The 20,620-nt window shown below is 41.9% G+C and overlaps 1 protein-coding gene across 1 annotated transcript in view; it reads right to left on the bottom strand.

Annotated features, from left to right (window-relative positions):
* The window catches only part of LOC110520186 (activin receptor type-2A), a 47,793-nt gene that overhangs the window by 13,909 nt on the left and 13,264 nt on the right, over window positions 1–20,620 (bottom strand). Inside the window, exons 2-4 of the mRNA XM_021597329.3 lie at window positions 12,589–12,811; window positions 11,082–11,194; window positions 7,370–7,524 (exon numbers count right to left, since the gene is read on the bottom strand). Coding sequence (XP_021453004.1) covers window positions 7,370–7,524; window positions 11,082–11,194; window positions 12,589–12,811 — 491 coding nt within the window. The remainder of the gene's footprint in view (window positions 1–7,369; window positions 7,525–11,081; window positions 11,195–12,588; window positions 12,812–20,620) is intronic.

Below are 20,620 nucleotides of genomic sequence, written 5' to 3'. Positions count from 1 at the left end.
CAGGGTGATATTAGTTATGTTTCACTTCCCAAGGCTTCCACTAGATGTCAACAGTATTTAGAAGCTGTTTTGAGGATTTTACTCTAAAGGAGGGGCTCATCAGGGCCCTTTGAGTGATTGGTCTGGCAGAGTGCCACAGCCTCTGTCTGGCGCACTCACGTGAAAGGTAGCTACGTTCCACTTCATTTGTACAGACAAAGGAATTGTCCGGTTGGAACATTAATGAAGTTTCATGTTGTTTGTTTATGTTATGATTGATTCCATACTCAGTTTGACATGTTTCTACGGGCTATAACGGAACTTTTTGAACTTTTCGTCCGACGTTCGGCGCGACCTGAACACGCTTTTGGATTAGTTTACCAAACGCCCTAACAAAAGAAGATATTTGGACATAACTGATGGACATTATCGAACAAATCAAACATTTATGGTGGAACTGGGATTCCTGGGAGTGCATTCTGATGAAGATCATCAAAGGTAAGTGCATATTTAAAATGCTGTTTCTGAGTAATGTTGACTACCCAATATGGCGGGTGTCTTTTTGGCTGCTTTGTTGTCTAAAGGCTGTACTCAGATTATTGCACGGTTTGCTTTCTCCGTAAAGTTTTTTTTTTTTAAATCTGACACAGTGGTTGCATTTTAAGGAGAAGTTTATCTAAATAACAGTTGTATCTTTATCAATGTTTATTATGAGTATTTCTGTAAATTGATGTGGCTTTCTGCACAATCACCGCATGTTTTAGAACTACTGAACGTAACGCGCCAATGTAAACTCACTAACTAACTAACTTTATCAAACAAAACATACATGTATTGTGTAACATGAAGTCCTATGAGTGTCATCTGATGAAGATCATCAAAGGTTAGTGATTAATTTTATCTCTATTTCTGCTTTTTGTGACTCCTCTCTTTGGCTGGAAAAATGGCTGTGTTTATTCTGTGGCTTGGTGGTGACCTAACATAATCGTTTGTGGTGCTTTTGCAGTAAATCCTTTTTGAAATCAGACATTGTGGCTGGATTAACGAGAATTTTATTTTTAAAATGGTATAAAATACTTGTATGTTTGAGGAATTTTAATTATGAGATTTTTGTTGTTTTGAATTTGGCGCCCTGCACTTTCCGCTGTTGCAGAACCCAAGTCCTAGACAGGTTAACAAGTCCAATACAGCAAATGAAAGATACACATCTTGTTAATCTACCCATCGTGTCCAATTTCAAAACTGTTTTACAGCAAAAGCACAACATATGATTATGTTAGGTCATAGCCAAGTAAAAAAAACACACCCATTTTCCCAGCCAAAGATAGGAGTCACAAAATGCAGAAATATAGATCAAATGAATCACTAACCTTTGATGATATTCATCAGATGACACTCATAGGACATCATGTTACACAATACATGTATGTTTTGTTCGATAATGTGCATATTTATATCCAAAAATCTCAGTTTACATTGGCACGTTACGTGCAGTAATGTTTTGATTCCAAAACATCCGGTGATTTTGCAGAAATACTCATAATAAACACTGATAAAAGATACAATTGTTATTCACAGAATTAAAGATAGACTTCTCCTTAATGCAACCGCTGTGTCAGATTTCAATTTGTTTTACGGAAAAACCATAATCTGAGAACGACGAGAGATCTGAACGAATCTGAGATCCGCCATTTTGGAGTCAACAGAAGTTAAGAAATAAGTATATAAATATTCACTTACCTTTGATGATCTTCATCAGAAGGCACTCCCAGGAATCCCAGTTTGACAATAAATGACTGATTTGTTCCATAAAGTCCATCATTTATGTCCAAATAGCCACTTGTTAGCGTGTTCAGACCAGTAATCCATCTTCATGAGGCGCGAGCACTTCGTCCAGGCAAAAACTCGAAAAGTTCCGTTACAGGTCGAAAGAAATGAGTCAAACGATGTATGGAATCAATCTTTAGGATGTTTTTAACATAAAACATCAATAATGTTCCAACCGGAGAATTCCTATGTCTGAAGAAAAGCACTGGAACAAGAGCTAACTCTGTCGGGAGCGCGCATCACGAGCCTGAGACACTCTGCAAGACCACCGACTCAAACAGGTCTCATGAGCCCCTCCTTTATAGTAGAATCCTCAAACCAGTTTCTAAAGACAGTGGACATCTAGTGGAAGCCGTAGGAAGTGCAACTTGACTCCATAGACACTGTGTATTCGGTAGGCCAAGCTTTGAAAAACTACAAACATCAGATATCCCACTTCCTGGTTGGATTTTTCTCAGGTTTTCGCCTGCCATATGAGTTCTGTTATACCCACAGACATCATTCAAACTGCAGAGTGTTTTCTATCCAATACTAATAATAATATGCATATATTAGCATCTGGGACAGAGTAGGAGGCATTTCACTCTGGGCACGCTATTCATCCAAAAGTGAAAATGCTGCCCCCTATCCCAAAAAGGTTAATCGCGTAATAATTCAACCTACATAATTGATTTGATAATATACAGTCTTCACATTTAATGATAGTCCAGACACAACAGGAGTTAAGGTTAGTTTTAGGGTTAGAGTTAGGTTTAGGGTTAAGGAATGGTTTTGAGGTTTGGGTTAGGGATAGGGATAGGGAAAATAGAATTTAGAATGGTTATAAATTGTGTCCCCGCAAGGTTAGTTAAACAAGACTGTGTGTGTGAGCATTCAGCTAGTCGATAGTGCACGCAATGCAGAGATTTAGTGTTAATCTTTACCGTGGTTCTCCTTTGTCGCTGCTGTGCAATCAATGTGATATATGGTAATGGACCAGTATGCATAGTGTAAATGCATAGCTCAACTTGTTTGGGAAGAATGCATGGCATGAAAAGCACTTCATGTGCAGCTATATGTATATATATATATATGACTCCTGCTTGGTGTAGATGGTCCAGTAGATAACAGCAGAGCGAGAGAGCTGCAGTATGGGTGTGGGAAGCCAGCATTAACGAAAACATGGCTTGTTATTGATCAAATTCAGGCATGTCTCATTGACCTGCGTGCAGCAAGCCTTTTTATAACCGGGGGGGGGGGGGGGGTGTAGAGATGAAGAGAGCGGAGTGAGCGGGCAGAGGGAGAGAGTGAGGGAGGAAAGAAAAGAGAGCGAGAGCATGCATTATTAATCCAACCCTCCCCCTCTCCGAACGAGCGAACGCTTTCCTGTACTCAGTGTTCTGTGCTGTGGTGCGGGTGATGATGAGTGGGCGAGGACCACACACACACACACTTTAAACCCCAATGATTATCAGGTACTGTACTTGCATAGAACGGCCAGGCCATACTGAGAAAGAACCACACATCATAGGGAGGCCTAACCAGCCTTTCTTCTATCAGAATTGCACTAACAGATACACTGTACACTCGTACCAAGATAGATAGTATCTCATGTACAGCATGTCCATCTGTGTCTTCTGACTATTATAAAAACCCATGAAGTGGACTGAACATTGGTTCTAAAAGCAGCCCTGATGCTCCATTGTCAGAGAAGTCGGGCTCATTGTAAGAGAGGTTGAGGGCCCCTCGCCCCAGGAACCTCAGGTGTCAATGTGACCTCTGACTTACGGAAATGGGCATAACTGTAAAGGACAACTCTGCCACTTTATAACCAGTTATTATGCTGTTAGTATACTGTATATGCATTACTATTTAATGCACATTTTGATGTTTTATAGTTTTTGTTAGTCATACTGCACAATTCCTATTTTTTGTAATTTTGAAGCTTCTGTACTGCATACTACGATTCCCAGGGTGCATTTTGTCACCCATGAAGCAATGCTCAGCTTAGTCAGCCACTTAGCTAGCCGGCTATCAAGCCCAGAAGAAAGCTTAGTCTAAATATATTGCTTATATCATAAAATATAAGTACATTTCACATTACTTTTGGGTTGAAAATATATTATAATGCATGCATAAATGTTGTGCTGAATATATGCCCATGTCATTGTCACCAAAAAACTGCAATATAATTGTATGTTGATTCTGACTAGCTAGCTACGCTAACAATCGTCTACAGCATACTACAATTCCCAGGGTGCATTTTGTCACCCATGAAGCAATGCTCAGCTTAGTCAGCCACTTAGCTAGCTGGCTATCAAGCCCAGAAGAAAGCTTAGTCTAAATATATTGCTTATATCATAAAATATAAGTACATTTCACATTACTTTTGGGTTGAAAATATATTATAATGCATGCATAAATGTCGTGCTGAATATATGCCCATGTCATTGTCACCAAAAAACTGCAATATAATTGTATGTTGATTCTGACTAGCTAGCTACGCTAACCATAACACAGAGTAACTTCAACTAGTTAGAATGCAAGCTAGCCTGACTGCTGCATCCAAAATAACAGTTTAATCTTAATCTGTTAAAAAAAACACAACATTTATTATGTATTTTACAGGCAAATCATTACAGAATCCTAGTATCTCTCAACCTGTATATTTGGTGCTTTTTTATGTTATTTATTTAACCTTTATTTAACTAGGCAATTCAGGTAAGAACACATTCTTGTTTATAATGACGGCCAAACCCTAACGACGCTGGGCCAATTGTGCGCTGACCTATCACGGCTGGAATCGAACCAGCCTGGAATCGAACCAGGGTCTGTAATGACGCCTCTAGCACTGAGATGCAGTGCCTTAGACCACTGCACCACTCGGGAGTGCAGCAAAGCTAGCTAGCTAAGTAGCTAAAGTGTTTTCTACGCTAACAGACAAATACAGCCTCAGTGACCAAGCTACCATCCAACACTGGTGCCCTATTGGAACTAATAAAAAGTATGACGTTTACAAGTAATTCAATTACAACAAATTTGGAAAGGGCACAATGGCTGCTGGAGCTACAACTTCAGTCGGTGATTGTGGGAATAGTTTTGTAGAATGGAATCATGGGAGTTTGAGTCTTGAACAACAGAAAAATATTGGAATAGGCTGACTATAAATACACTACATGATCCAAAGTATGTGGACACCTGCTTGTCAAACATTTAATTCCAAAATCATGAGCATTACTATGGAGTTGGTCCCCCTTTTGCTGCTATAACAGCCCCCACTCTTCTGGAAAGGCTTTCCACTAGATTTTGGAACATTACAGCGGGGACTTGCTTCCATTCAGCCACGAGCATTAGTGAGGTCAGGCGCTGATGTTGGGCAATTGGTATGGTACTATACTGTAAAGAAAAAGCGTTATCCTTGTGTTCACTGGGCTCTGTGCAGGCCAGTAAAGTTCTTCAACATTGATCTCGACAAACCATTTCTGCATGGACCTTGCTTGTGCACGGGGGAATTGTCATGCTGAAACAGGAAATGACCTTCCTCAAACTTTACAGTGGGCACTATGCATTGGGGCAGGTAGCGTTCTCCTGGCATCCACCAAACCCAGATTTGTCCGTACTCCAGCGAACGCGTTTCTACTGCTTCAGAGTCCAATGCCGGTGAGCTTTACACCACTCTAGCTGACGCTTGGCATTGCGCATGGTGATCTTAGGCTGCTCGGCCATGGAAACCCATTTCATGAAGCTCCCGACGAACAGTTCATGTGCTGACGTTGCCTCCAGAGGCAGTTTGGAACTCGACAGTGAGTGTGGCAACCGAGGACACACGATTTGTATGCACTATGCGCTTCAGCACTCGCCAGTCCCATTCTGTGAACTTGTGAGGCCTACCACTTTGCTGCTGAGTCGTTGTTGCTCCTAGACGTTTCCACTTCACAATAACAACACTTTCAGTTGATCGGGGCAGCTCGAGCAGGGCAGAAATTGACATCCTATGACAGTGCCACGTTGAAAGTCTCACTGAGCTCTTCAGCAAGGCCCTGTACTGCCAATGTTCGTCTACTGAGATTGCATGGCGGTGTGCTCGATTTTATACACCTGGCGATGACAGGTGTGGCTGAAATAGCCAAATCCACTAATTCGAAGGGGTGTCCACATACTTTTGTATATGTAGAGTATCATTCTATAGGTTCTTGACCGTCTACTTAAAAATATTTACAGATGTTATTAGACAGACAACCAGAGCAACATAGAGCAGGGAGTTCCAGTATGATCAGAAAACTACAGACGGGTTACATATATTGCTGAAAATGACTGTCCATAACTTCTTGTATTAGTCAGCTCCTACTTGAAAACGTAACAGAGAAGCAATTTCCTGTTTTGCTAATCACTAAACAGTCATGAAAACATAAAATGACACTAAAACTGTGCAGGACATCACTAAATACATCATAATAACAACCCACGTGTTAAAAGTGGCAGAGTTGTCCTTTAACTTGAGCTTGTTGCTGTTGCAGCTGTGGCACAGCCTCAGTCAAATCTGAAAGGACACATCGAACACAGCCAGCCACAACACTGCTGGGTAAATAAAGATGATAGCAGAACATAAAAAAACAGCATGGTTTCTCACATCCACTTCACAGCCCCCACTAACTCCAACATGAGCAGAATACAGTGGCCTACTTGAATGGCTTCACTGGCTTGATGCCAAAAAGCTGACCATGTGTGAAAGGTGTCCATACTTTTATGCATCCCTATCACACCCAAGAAGGTAGAGGTACAATACTGTAAAGAAAGAGCATCATTCTTTTTTCAGAAATCATTGTGTTCACTGATTTTGGATGCTAATTGAGGCAATGGAAGACGTTGTAATAGACGTATGTTATTAGAATTCACTTCTTTGAGTGCGTCATGTACTAACATTTCTGCCAAACTGCCAAGTATTCGGAGCCTTAGCTTTGGCACAGCCAGGCTTTCATGGAGATTTCACATGCTACTTTGTGAGCATTCGTGTGTGTGTGTGTGTGTGTGTGTGTGTGTGTGTGTGTGTGTGTGTGTCAATGGCAGATAGATTACGTAAACGCTCTGTCCCATCAAAGCAAGGGAACTACATTTCCTGAAAAGGTGTAATTTCTCTGAAAATTTTCCAAAAAAGGGGTGGAGGGGGGGAAAAAAAGAGAACATGAGCGCAGTTGCCAAATACAGACTCTCAGGCTACCAACAGCACAAGCTCAAGCACAAATACAACTCATAGCAACTGATCTGTGTCATACAGGTGATTTGAAAGTCATAGTACTGCTCTCACAGACTTTAGTCATGATGGAGAAAAAGTTTATCAACAAAGCGGGCCACAGTCAAAACAAAGAGGTGTTGCGTCTACAGTGGTATATCTGTGGACACTTGGAATACCTTGCTTCCGCCATCCAGCCAACATAGATCAAATGCTAGCTACAGGCGAACTCAAATGAGAACAACTCTCATTGATATACAGTAGCTAGTCTATCAAATAGTCATTGCATAGCTAGCTACAACTGTTTTTGCAACTAAAGAGGGTTTTGTACATTAGTGCTGTGTATTTTCTTACCTGTGTGGGCACCAGGACTGGCGGGTATGCCAATTTGTGATTGCGGTACATCCAGAAGGAGAAGAGGATGATTGCAGTGATGCCTATGATGGGCACCAACGAGTACATCAGGGTGGTAAAGAGAGGAGGCTTCGGCGTAACCGGGTTCGACGTTGCTATGGAGAGAAGGGGAGAGCGAGGGAGGGAGTGGGAAAGAGAGTGAAAGAAAGACAGAGAGAGTAAAATGAGATCAATCTAGATTACGCCTGGACAAAAGGACTATTGTAGGATGTACTCAAAATCAAGGAGTGCTGAAAGAGCATTTTGTTAATAACTTTGCCAAGAATGTGAAAAACGAAATGGGTTATGTGTTGCGGTCTCCGTGTTCATAATGTAGGGCTGATATGGGCTCAACTATAGCTGGCTGATGTCATTTTTATAAAATGCATTTCTAGCTGGGTCTCTCTGGGGCTGGGAATCAGCCAAATCTATCCGGGCTTAGTGTCAATGAGTGTGACGGTTAAATCAAGAGGATATCTCGCTCTCAGTCACACACACATGCGCGCACAAAAACACACACACACACACTAGAGCTGGGATGATAAACTGACCAAACCGACCATTTATCGTGGACATAGTGCTGAAATTGTTCATTAAGATAAATAACCTGCGAAGTTTGAAATGAAATACATTTGCTAATATGGGTGCTTGTTAATGGGACAATTGATAGCTACAACATTCAAAGTAATAGTAGTAGTTAAAAGGGTAATGTAATAAAAAAATAACTTTGGTGTACATCATTATAAACTTAACGTTTCATTGTGATAATTCAGTCAATTTATCTTGATATGGGTTTTGTCCATATCGCCCAGCTCTAACACACACACACACACACGCACACACGCACGCACGCACGCACGCACGCACGCACACACACACACACACACACACACACACACACACACACACACACACACAGAGTTTTGTATTGCTATCCTTGTGGGGACCAAAGAATTGATTCCCAGCCAAAATCCTATTTTCCCTAACCTTAACCTAACCTAATCGCAAACAGCAAACCCCTAAAACTATACCTAACCCTTACTCCTAACCGTAACCCCTAACCTTAAGTCTAACCCTAATTGTAACCCTAAACCTAAGTCTAAAATATAATTTTTCCTTGTGGGGACCGGCAAAATGTCCCCACTTGTCCGAATTATCCTTGCTTTACTATCCTTGTGAGGACTTCCGGTATTCACAAGAATAGTTAAACAAACACACACGAAACCTGAACACAGAGAGCATACTCTGAAGTCCGATGATTTGATCCCAAACGATTCAGTAAAAACTAGCTTTAATCTAGTAGCCCTGTTAACTGTGGAGCCACAGGCTTGGTGATTGAGTGAGTTAGTGTATCTGTCTAAAGCCTGTTTGGTTTGCAGGCACCCATCCTGGCACAGTCCCTTTACAGGGCTTCATGAAAGAGAGATAAGATTTGATTGTGACTCGTTGCCAAAGCAGCAGCTCCAGTAATCTCAACACGGACTCGTTTCACTGCTGCGGTGGATACCCCTTCCCTCGCCTGCCAGCGTGACATCCAGTGTGTGTATGTGTGTATCGTTACTGCTCTATGTGGGGGACCTCAGCTGAACTGGCAACACGCAGTAACATTGCGTGGTTAAAGATGGGGCACTGTTTGTGATGCTGCTGTTGCCTGCCTGCCACAACCCCCCCTTGCCATGCCCCTCCCCCTCTATACCCATTGCTCCCCTCCCCCTCTCCCAGCTCTCTGCCCAGTGCTCCACTTTAGCTGCAAGTGGGATAAGAACCCGGATTAGCCTCTTTGAGCTGAAAAATACATCAGACCCAAACCCCCCCCCCCACTCGCCAACATGCCTCCTCATGCCTGCTGCGTGCTCCCTGCTTTCCACGCCCCCACCTCGCCCCCAGGGCAATAGGATCACCACACTGTACACGCCACTCAGGCATGGAGCCGCTCTGGTCAGAAGGTCAAGCTCTCTCCCGTTCTCCCCCTCTTTCTATTCACTCCTGCATGGTTCATCCCCAGAGAGGCCTTGTTGCTAGGTTAAAAAAAGCAGCTGTGAGCATGTGCAGAGCCTTATGCTCGATACGATAGTAAGGCTCCGACCGAGCTTTTAATTCCAAATATCCAGGGAATTCCACATCTAGTTAGTCACTGCTGCAAATACGTACGTGTTTAGTTGAATAAGCAGAGGGAGAAAGACATGCCTAATGTACTGTAGTAGAGCCCATCTCCCCACCCAAAGCTTTAATATACAGTCAGTGGCCAGTTTATTAGGTACTCCACCCCATTCATGAAAATGCACTGCTACTACAAACATTGAGTCACGTGACCGTGGCTTGCTATATAAAGCAGGCAGACAGGCATTGAGGCATTCAGTTACTGTTCGAATGGGCAAAATTAGTGACCTAAGCGACTTTGAGTGTGGTATGATTGTCGGTGCCAGGTTCCACTCCTGTCAGCTAAAACCAAGAAGAAGCGGCACCAGTGGGCATGTGATCACCAAAACTGGACAATTGAGGATTGGAAAAACATTGCCTGTTCCAACAAAGTCTGGTTCCTTTTGCGTCATGCTGATGGCAGAGTCAAGATTTGGGGTAAGCAGCATGAGTCCATGGACCCATCCAGCCTGTAGCGGTGGTGTACTGGTGTGGGGAATGTTTTCCTGGCACATGTTAGGTCCCTTGATACCAATTGAGCAACTATTGAACGCCAAAACCCAAAGAATTCAGGCTGTTCTGTAGTCCGACCCTGTACTAGATGGGTGTACCTAATAAAATGACCAGTGAGTGTATCTATTGTATAACCTCTATCTGACTCCAATGCAAGAACACACAAATGTTTTCCCCATTAATTAGTATGACTATTCTGAAAAGGGCAATTCTATTCATTGTTGAGCAACAATAGCACAAGAGGAAAAAGAGTAACCCAACCACAACATTAAGGCATTTCTGATCACTGATTAGATTTTTTCTTTATACTCAACTGAGGATGTGGTAATAAAAAAACATGTTTTGCCAGGACCAAGAAATTCCAGAACCAAGGAACATTAAGAGATTTCTGATTAGATGTTTCTATTCTGCATTCTTTGAGAATGTGCTCAGATTATTATATATCTTTTTTTTTAAATCAACAATTACGGGAAGAATGTAGATTGATTTCCAGGAAGGATTGTTGCTTGGCAGAGCGAGCAGCACCAATGGAGGAAGCTAGCTACACCTCCTCTGAGTCACTGCATTCTTCCTCCTGCTAAGAGGTTGTTTAGCAGTGAGGCCCGTTAGCTCAACGGGGATAAGGAGGACAGATCATCCCCTTTTAATCTTAAAGACACAGCAATCCCTGATGAATGACACACAGGAAGCCACACAGGATACGGTCAGACACACCATGGCACATGCCGGAGTTCACTGCACACTCACTGGAACTAGGAACACCACATCACGCTGCACACTTCCCGGAATATGGAGCAGATTTGACGAAGCAGAGCGGTTATGCAGAGCATCAGCGTTATGTAACGTGAGAGAATAAAGATGACTAACATATTGGGTTGTTTATTTTGTTTCATGTCGTAACAAAAGTCAAAAGGTCACGCTTCGGACAAAGGCAAGTACGTCAGATTTGAGCATAACATATTTTTCAGTTGATATGGTGTTACTACATACAGAAACACAAGCATACGCACACACAACTTACTCTGAACAGCTTGTGTGTTGTCGGGGGTGTAGAATAACTTTTGGTTGCACATGTTTCCTTCACAGCAGCAGAAGAACACATCTGGACTTTCCTTCATCTCCACACATTCAGTTCTGGAAAAGAGAGAGACAATGCTGTCATAACAATGTAGCAAAATGTTGGTCCCTTCGGGCCCCAATAGCTTAGCAAACCTTCCCTTTTCTAAAGTCTTTTTGCAACTTATTTTGTTTCTTTGGGTTACAATTGTATATCAAAGGAAAATATGATATTTCGGAAACTGTCCTTGAGCTTTAGACTGGAGCTCTACAGGAATAGTAATATAATGGATGTAAAAATATGATGTTGTAGTTCATGTTGCTGTAGGTACTGAAGGCTACTTCCTGCAAACAAGTATTTTTGTGTTTCACCTCGTACGTTTGGAACTCAGTCAAATCAACAAAAAACGAAGGAAAAAAAGAATAAATTCTATATTTAACTGGCAAACTGACATTCCATGGCAGTTAAACCATATCAAAGCTACACTCCGTTCTCTAAACATCCTTGACTAGATAAACAAGCTGATTAACACAAGCTGAAACAAAATGAGCAGTATTCACTCCAAACTATGTTTGAAAAAAAAATGTTTGGCTGTTGTTTACATGGAGAGTATACACACGTTGGTAAGTTGCCGCACGGTCGGAGCTACCTGTTGCTCTACATTGCTCTACATTGAGTAATCACATGGCAGCATGCCACACTTCAAAAACACATCGATTTGGTTACTGCAGATGGAAGGTAAACGGGTTCATCAGCATGCTAAGACAAGACCCGCTGTGTAAATCGGCCTTTCTGGGCCTGGGTTCTCGCACGCTATGACAGAGAATGTTTCTGGCAACACTAGCTGACATGCTGGATGGATAGCTGGGAAGATAACATCACAATTTGGTGGAATGGAGGGGGAGCAAAGCTGAACAGCAATAACATGTTTACACAAGTGAAGAGGGGCTAAAGTGTTACACTTAAACATCAGGTATATATATATATATAACTCTGAGTGAGGAAACATTTCATCCATCTTGATCTGTCTGTTCTGGCTCACAGGGCAAATGTGCAATATGCAAACATCTAGGCCTAGATTGTTTTAAAAAAACACTGCAGGTGTTAAATTACTTGAAGAAGCTCAATTGTTTATCGCAGTAGTGTAGCTGTTAGAACAAGTCGAGACTGCTAATGCTGACATTTAAAAAAAAATGTCTAGCCTGCAAGAAACCACGTTCATGATGATTTTTCGTCCTCCACATTGACACCTTTCACATCATCTCCATGGGACGACCAAGTCCTCACACAGAATGGAGGTACTAGATAGGCCTCAGAGTCGTCTTCACTGATTATACTGATAACATTTGTCATCCATTGCAAAACACCAATGATACACTTAGTTATTCCACCGTGTGTCATTGGTGTGTTGTAACAGATCACACATGTTATCCAACCCACCCCCACAGAGCCATGATGCAATAGGCCCTACCTGTCATAGCAGTTGGTATCATCCAGCCAGCAGCCCTGCTTGACGATATCTACGGTTCCCGACACATTCCTCCAGGTGGCAAAGCAGTGTCTCCGCTTGTCCTTCTCCCCGGCACACGTCTCGATGCCACTGCGGTTACCCCGGTTCTCCTGGATGGCAGCAGGGTTGGGGTTGTAGTTGTAGTGGACACACTCCTGCGTCTCTGACCGGCCCAGGATAGCCCCTGAGGAACAGAGAGATGGAGACACCAGATCAAAATACTTTGAGGTGAAGGTCGAACAGCATTCCTGTTGTAAGGCGAATGTGTTAATAAATCATTTGGTTAGAATCGGTTGAAGGGCGTTCAAACACCAAACCACAGACATGAATGAATACATAAAAGAAGCCTACTGTGTCCTGCACATCAACATAGTTCATTTTGGGACAGCCCTGTCTACAGTGTAACATCATATGTCCTTTTAATCTACGACTAATCTATTGCTCTCGTGAAGCAATGCACGGATGGTGTAACTCTCCACTCACTGCAGGACAATTACAGGATGGAGGCATTAAAGGCCACTTCCAGGGCTGCAGTGATCACGAACAGAGCCATCTCTCATCAGCCAGCCTCCCTCCACAGTGTGAAGCCTTACCACAGCACTGTAATTAACCAGTGGTGATGACTCGAGTGCCTCTAGAAACTGACACACACAGTCTTCAAATGCTGTGTGGGAAAATCTCTGGCCCTGGCTGATTGTGATATGATTTGTTAATGATTATGTTTGATAGGTCCAGGAGGGTAATGGGATAGAATTCCCATTCAGAGAGAACAGTCTCGTTTTCAACCGAATCAGCAGGGTTGAAATAAGTCGAATGTCATTTACTGCACTGAATCACAACACATGACAATCATTTAGCCCACTGCACCCTCACCTCATCCATTTTGAGAAGTAACCTAGGCATGAAATATTCTAGTATGCAGCTAGTAAAATACAGCCCCTATTGACAGTGTGCTCCGAGCTGTACAAAGCACACTACACACAAGTCAATCAAACAATTGCCAATAATGTACTGTCACGCATAGTCAGGCTATCCTCCTTCACTGAGCCATAGACATGACAATGAACTCAAAATATAAACATTAACCTGCGAGGCGCCAGGCACCACAGGTTGATTCATCCCTGGATTAGGGCCTACTGCTTAAGGAATGTATTCACTATATCATCTCAAACACCAAAAAGGCTAGACAAAAATCATTTATATTTTAAGTATAATCCTTGAGACTTATCTAAACAACAGGAAAAAGGATTTTGAATTTAAAGTTCAAAACATAGCCTGAGAGTGCCATATGGTTTAAGAAACCACAACAATATGAGCTTGTGGTTATGGTTAACCCTGACAAAACCTCAAGTGGTAACAGTGACTGAAAACAAAAGGATATGGTGGGTGTGGTTTGACAATGGTGACACGTCTGCTTGTTAAGGCAGGGAAGAGAGGCTCTGACACAAACCAATGAACATGCAAAGGTCTTTCTCTCTCATCTCTACGTGTGCCAAATATAGGAGAACTAACCGTTTAGAAAGCTTTCTATAAATAGGCTTGCCGGCTTGATTCAGCTCAGATAGGATAAAATGCTACTGTTTAGCCTACGTAATCTATTGTAAAGTCTATTCTTAACACATTTTGTCTTCGGGGTGTAAAAAGACACACACATCCTTAATTAAAAAGAAGAAATGCATAATTTAAAAAGTACAAAGAGATATTTTGAGAGTGAGATGGAAAGAAAGACAGAGAGAAAGGGACAGAGAATCAGAGACAGGGACACAGCAAGAGAGATAGAAGAAAGAGAGTGAGAAGAAAGAAAGAAGTCACCTGCCAAGGGCCCCCTGAGACACAGAGGGGATTCTCTTAGTCTCTTCATTCCGCTCATATCTAACAGGGCCAGGGACAAGGGAGTCGGGACCTACAGTGCCGTTTTGTTCTGACAATCAATTATGAGGGACAACTAAACATAGGATAGCTAAACGTGGAATGCTCTGAGCCCAGGGGAAAGAGATCTGGAAACTGGTCACGCAAGTTGAGTAAAAGAGACTAGAGGCGCTAGAGGTCGACCGATTAATCGGAATGGCCGATTTAATTAGGGCCGATTTCAAGTTTCCAACAACAATCGGAACTCTGTATTTTTGGGCGCCGATTTGCCGATTTAATTTATTTATGTATTTCTTATACCTTTATTTAACTAGGCAAGTCAGTTAAGAACACATTCTTATGTTCAATGACGGCCTAGGAAGGGTGGGTTAACTGCCTCGTTCAGGGGCAGAACGACAGATTTGCACATTGTCAGCTCGAGGGACCCAATCTTGCAACCTTACAGTTAACTAGTCCAACGCAATAACGACCTGCCTCTCTCTCGTTGCACTCCAGAGGAGACTGACTGCCTGTTATGCGAATGCAGTAAACCAAGGTAAGTTGCTAGCTAGCATTAAACGTATCTTATAAAAAACAATCAATCATAATCACTAGTTAACTACACATGGTTGATGATATTACTAGATATTATCTAGCGTGTCCTGCGTTGCATATAATCTGACTGAGCATACAAGCATACAAGTATCTAAGTATCTGACTGAGCGGTGGTAGGCAGAAGCAGGTGCGTAAACATTCATTCAAACAGCACTTTCGTGCGTTTTGCCAGCAGCTCTTCGTTGTGCGTCAAGCATTGCGCTGTTTATGACTTCAAGCCTATCAACTCCCGAGATGAGGTTGGTGTAACCGAAGTGAAATGGCTAGCTAGTTAGCGCGCGCTAATAACGTTTCAAACTTCACTCGCTCTGAGCCTTGGGGTGGTTGTTTCCCTTGCTCTGCATGGGTAACGCTGCTTCGATGGTGGCTGTTGTCGTTGTGTTGCTGGTTCGAGCCCAGGGAGGAGCGAGGAGAGGGACGGAAGCTATACTGTTACACTGGCAATACTAAAGTGCCTATAAGAACATCCAATAGTCAAAGGTTAATGAAATACAAATGATATTGAGGGATATAGTCCTATAATTCCTATAATAACTACAAACTAAAACGTCTTACCTGGGAATATTGAAGACTCATGTTAAAAGGAACCACCAGCTTTCATATGTTCTCATGTTCTGAGCAAGGAACTTAAACGTTAGCTTTCTTACATGGCACATATTGCACTTTTACTTTCTTCTCCAACACTTTGTTTTTGCATTATTTACTTGAGGCTAAATTGATTTTATTGATGTATTATATTCAGTTAAAATAAGTGTTCATTCAGTATTGTTGTAATTGTCATTATTACAAAAATATTTTTTTTAAACAATCAGCCGATTAATCGGTATCGGCTTTTTTGGTCCTCCAATAATCGGTATCGGCGTTGAAAAATCATAATCGGTCGACCTCTAGTTAGCGCCAAGGAAGAAACAAGCCCGGGGATGAGTTGGAGTGCCACAATTGCTTGTGCTGAACAAGCTGGACTGGGCATACAGTACAGACACCATTTACTGTAGGCTACCTCTGTGGGGTCACAGTTTGACCATGTGTTTACAGTCTGTTCACTAATGATCCTGACAATGGGACATCTTCGACACTTATTCCCAAACATTTCTTCAAAAATTTTTTTTGCCTCAACCAATGATGAGAATAACATCCTCACAGAGATCAGCACTGCTATGGTGAAGAAGATAGCATCTGACTTAGGGATGGGCGCGGTTAATCGAATATCCGGATATCCGAACAGACGTTCAGTATTCAAACACTTGTGAGAGTATTCATTATACAGTGCCTTGCGAAAGTATTCAGCCCCCTTGAACTTTGCGACCTTTTGCCACATTTCAGGCTTCAAACATAAAGATATAAAACTGTATTTCTTTGTGAAGAATCAACAACAAGTGGGACATAATCATGAAGTGGAACGACATTTATTGGATATTTCAAACTTTTTTAACAAATCAAAAACTGAAAAATTGGGCGTGCAAAATTATTCAGCCCCCTTAAGTTAATACTTTGTAGCGCCACCTTTTGCTGCGATTACAGCTGTAAGTCACTTGGGGTATGTCTCTATCAGTTTTGCACATCGAGAGACTGAAATTTTTTCCCATTCCTCCTTGCAAAACAGCTGGAGCTCAGTGAGGTTGGATGGAGAGCATTTGTGAACAGCAGTTTTCAGTTCTTTCCACAGATTCTCGATTGGATTCAGGTCTGGACTTTGACTTGGCCATTCTAACACCTGGATATGTTTATTTTTGAACCATTCCATTGTAGATTTTGCTTTATGTTTTGGATCATTGTCTTGTTGGAAGACAAATCTCCGTCCCAGTCTCAGGTCTTTTGCAGACTCCATCAGGTTTTCTTCCAGAATGGTCCTGTATTTGGCTCCATCCATCTTCCCATCAATTTTAACCATCTTCCCTGTCCCTGCTGAAGAAAAGCAGGCCCAAACCATGATGCTGCCACCACCATGTTTGACAGTGGCGATGGTGTGTTCAGCTGTGTTGCTTTTACGCCAAACATAACGTTTTGCATTGTTGACAAAAAGTTCAATTTTGGTTTCATCTGACCAGAGCACCTTCTTCCACATGTTTGGTGTGTCTCCCAGGTGGCTTGTGGCAAACTTTAAATGACACTTTTTATGGATATCTTTAAGAAATGGCTTTCTTCTTGCCACTCTTCCATAAAGGCCAGATTTGTGCAATATACGACTGATTGTTGTCCTATGGACAGAGTCTCCCACCTCAGCTGTAGATCTCTGCAGTTCATCCAGAGTGATCATGGGCCTCTTGGCTGCATCTCTGATCAGTCTTCTCCTTGTATCAGCTGAAAGTTTAGAGGGACGGCCAGGTCTTGGTAGATTTGCAGTGGTCTGATACTCCTTCCATTTCAATATTATCGCTTGCACAGTGATCCTTGGGATGTTTAAAGCTTGGGAAATCTTTTTGTATCCAAATCCGGCTTTAAACTTCTCCACAACAGTATCTCGGACCTGCCTGGTGTGTTCCTTGTTCTTCATGATGCTCTCTGCGCTTTTAACGGACCTCTGAGACTATCACAGTGCAGGTGCATTTATACGGAGACTTGATTACACACAGGTGGATTGTATTTATCATCATTAGTCATTTAGGTCAACATTGGATCATTCAGAGATCCTCACTGAACTTCTGGAGAGAGTTTGCTGCACTGAAAGTAAAGGGGCTTAATAATTTTGCACGCCCAATTTTTCAGTTTTTGATTTGTTAAAAAAGTTTGAAATATCCAATAAATGTTGTTCCACTTCATGATTGTGTCCCACTTGTTGTTGATTCTTCACAAAAAAATACAGTTTTATATCTTTATGTTTGAAGCCTGAAATGTGGCAAAAGGTCGCAAAGTTCAAGGGGGCCGAATACTTTCGCAAGGCACTGTATGCTGCTTCAGACGTTATGTGGCTTTGATATTGTTTTCAGATTGTTTTCAGATGCATACAGTAAATATAGCCTACAGTTCTGGGGACGGACAAAGTGATTTGTTTGATTTTTCAAGTACATTTTCTCTCATGGGCTATAGGTTATGGGTTGCATTTTATATAAAAAGGCATCTTACTATCATACTGCATGTAGCCCTCCAGTCAGCCCTGACAACAGTATGCTATTTTCCCCACCTCAGCGACTAGCCTACAGGCGTACATCAACGGAAGGTCCACAAGACCTGACACAGATCAATACAAAACACTCATCAAAAAATGTTGAAACAAAATCAGTTTTATGATGGCAAACATCAGACTTCTCTTTCACTGTTGCTGTTAGCCTAGGCTACTGTTATAGCGGTATAGCACCCTGTGGCATTTGTCTTTTTTGTGTGACAATCTTCCCCCCCCAAAATAATTATATTATTAATTTAAAATGCCCATCCCTAACTGACTGTATGCATTCCAAAATAGCCCGCATGAAGACATTTTGCTTACATTGAACACATCAAATCCATTACTCAGTCATGGCCCTAGTCCAAGAAGAGACCCATTTTCCTAATTCATATTCATAAAAGTGTAAACGATACAATAATAACAGCATAATGCCTCTTTAAAAAACAAATGGTGCTGTGGTGTGTCTGGCTGGATGGATGAAGAAAATTATTTTGGGGGGGAATTAATTTGCTAATTGCCCCTCGTGGGGATAAATCCAGGGGATTAGTTCCGGAGACACAAATCGCCATTATCAGGATTACAGGGAATCTGCCGGAATTACTGTCACATCCACGCCTGGTGGAGGAGGAGGAAGGCACAGCCGAAGATGCACATCATTCGTCGAAGCCCCAATACCATGATTACAGATCTGGGCCAGCACAAATCACAAAAGAGCCCTGTTCAAAAGTCAGTTTGTTAATTGACTACTGGGGGATAGTTGGATTGGGCAGGACCTTTGACAATGTTGTATGGACGGGAGCCAACACATAAACATCATTCCATCTTGACAATCTCAAATAGGCTACGCTAGACTCACTCTAGACAACCCCTAGCCTAAACCTTCTTCCATCATAGGAGCTTCTGTATCCACTATACTCCTCAAAATATTTGGCCCTCATCACAAGCAGCAGGTTTACTAGGGGTTAATCCATTGGTCCAAACAGGGAGTCGACAGAATATCTAAATAATCTTTCAAAACCCTAATTGAAAACTACAGCAATGCAATTAGAATGCCCAAGTGCCGGTTCTAAACAACTGAAGAGCCATACTGTAGGCATTTTCCTCAGATTCGGTGGCACAACCAAGATGGCTTAAAAAAAACTTTGCCAGCTCATCAAGTCTGTCTGTGGCAGACTCCTCTGATTATCTTGTCCATTCCAGCGCAGGCTGGGCAACCCGGATTAAGTGGGAGGGGGGATGTGATTTGAAATTATGCCAAAGGGGGGAGCAAAGATACTTTCTCTTGTGCTCCATCTCCACAGGGTGTAACAGGCACTCCACTCCCCCCATGGACGTGAAACAAGTGCAGTTATAAATATAGCTTGTATTTAGAGATCCACACATACAATCAACTACTGATATCAAAATAGATGACTCATCTTATTTTAACCTTTATTTTTACTAGGCAAGTCGGTTAAGAACAAATTCTTATTTACAATGATGGCCTAGGAACAGTAGCTTAACTGCCCTGTTCAGCAGTAGAACAGCAGATTTTTACCTTGTCAGCTCTGGGATTCGATTTCACAACCTTTCGGTTACTGGCCCAATGCTCTAACCACTAGGATACCTGCCGCCCCATCCTATGGCTTTGATAACCTCATCAACTATAACATTTGGCCTAGGCTATGTTGGTTGTTCCACAAAATCAGTGCCTTTTGAGTCTCCTAACAGAAATTGTGCAACATCAATATTGAATAACAGCATTTTAAAAAGTGTTTCCCCTATATGCATTTAGCAGCAGCGCACCGCTGCTTCTAAATCGGGTGTGCCACTGCAAAAAAACATAATTACAAAAAATTACGAAAATAATAATGGAGTGCATTTTTTGGGGGGGGTGGTAAAACGTTTTCTGTTTAAACTTAAACACCTAAATCCAGATATGAAGCATGTAGAAAAAGGAGCAGTCTATTTTTAAAGAAGATCATCTTTGAGAATTAACAATCACCAAAATAAAAACGGTACAGTCAGTATAGTTAGAATCAAAAAACAAATGGCCCCCACTGATTTTGTTATAATGTTTGAGTCACTCAGATAGCATTGGAACAAGGCATAACCCATGGTAAAATGTGTATCATTTCATTAAATTAGCATTAAAACAGCAAATTGTCTCTCAGCCCCATGGTGTAGAATTGCAAAACATTTGCTTTGAAGGTGCAATTATTTTCTCAGCCCCATGACAAAAGGTGTGGAATTACAGGAAACTAGCTTTAAAAAGGTACATTATGCAGAAATTGCTCAGCCATTTCCTGGTTGCAAAAATTATAATAGTTTGTCTAATTTCAGTTTGTGACAAAACAAGGAGTCATTGTGTAGAGCAGGTATTCCCAAACTGGGGTAAGCGCAATTCTTTTCTCCTTCACATTTTCAAACAGTCCATTTATATTTTCC

The sequence above is a fragment of the Oncorhynchus mykiss genome, chromosome 3, assembly GCF_057628025.1.
Source record: "Oncorhynchus mykiss isolate SJ-2025 chromosome 3, ASM5762802v1, whole genome shotgun sequence".
NCBI classification, from domain to species: domain Eukaryota; kingdom Metazoa; phylum Chordata; class Actinopteri; order Salmoniformes; family Salmonidae; genus Oncorhynchus; species Oncorhynchus mykiss.
The sequence above is the reverse complement of the archived record's forward strand: the minus strand, read 5'-3'. Positions and strand labels throughout refer to the sequence as shown.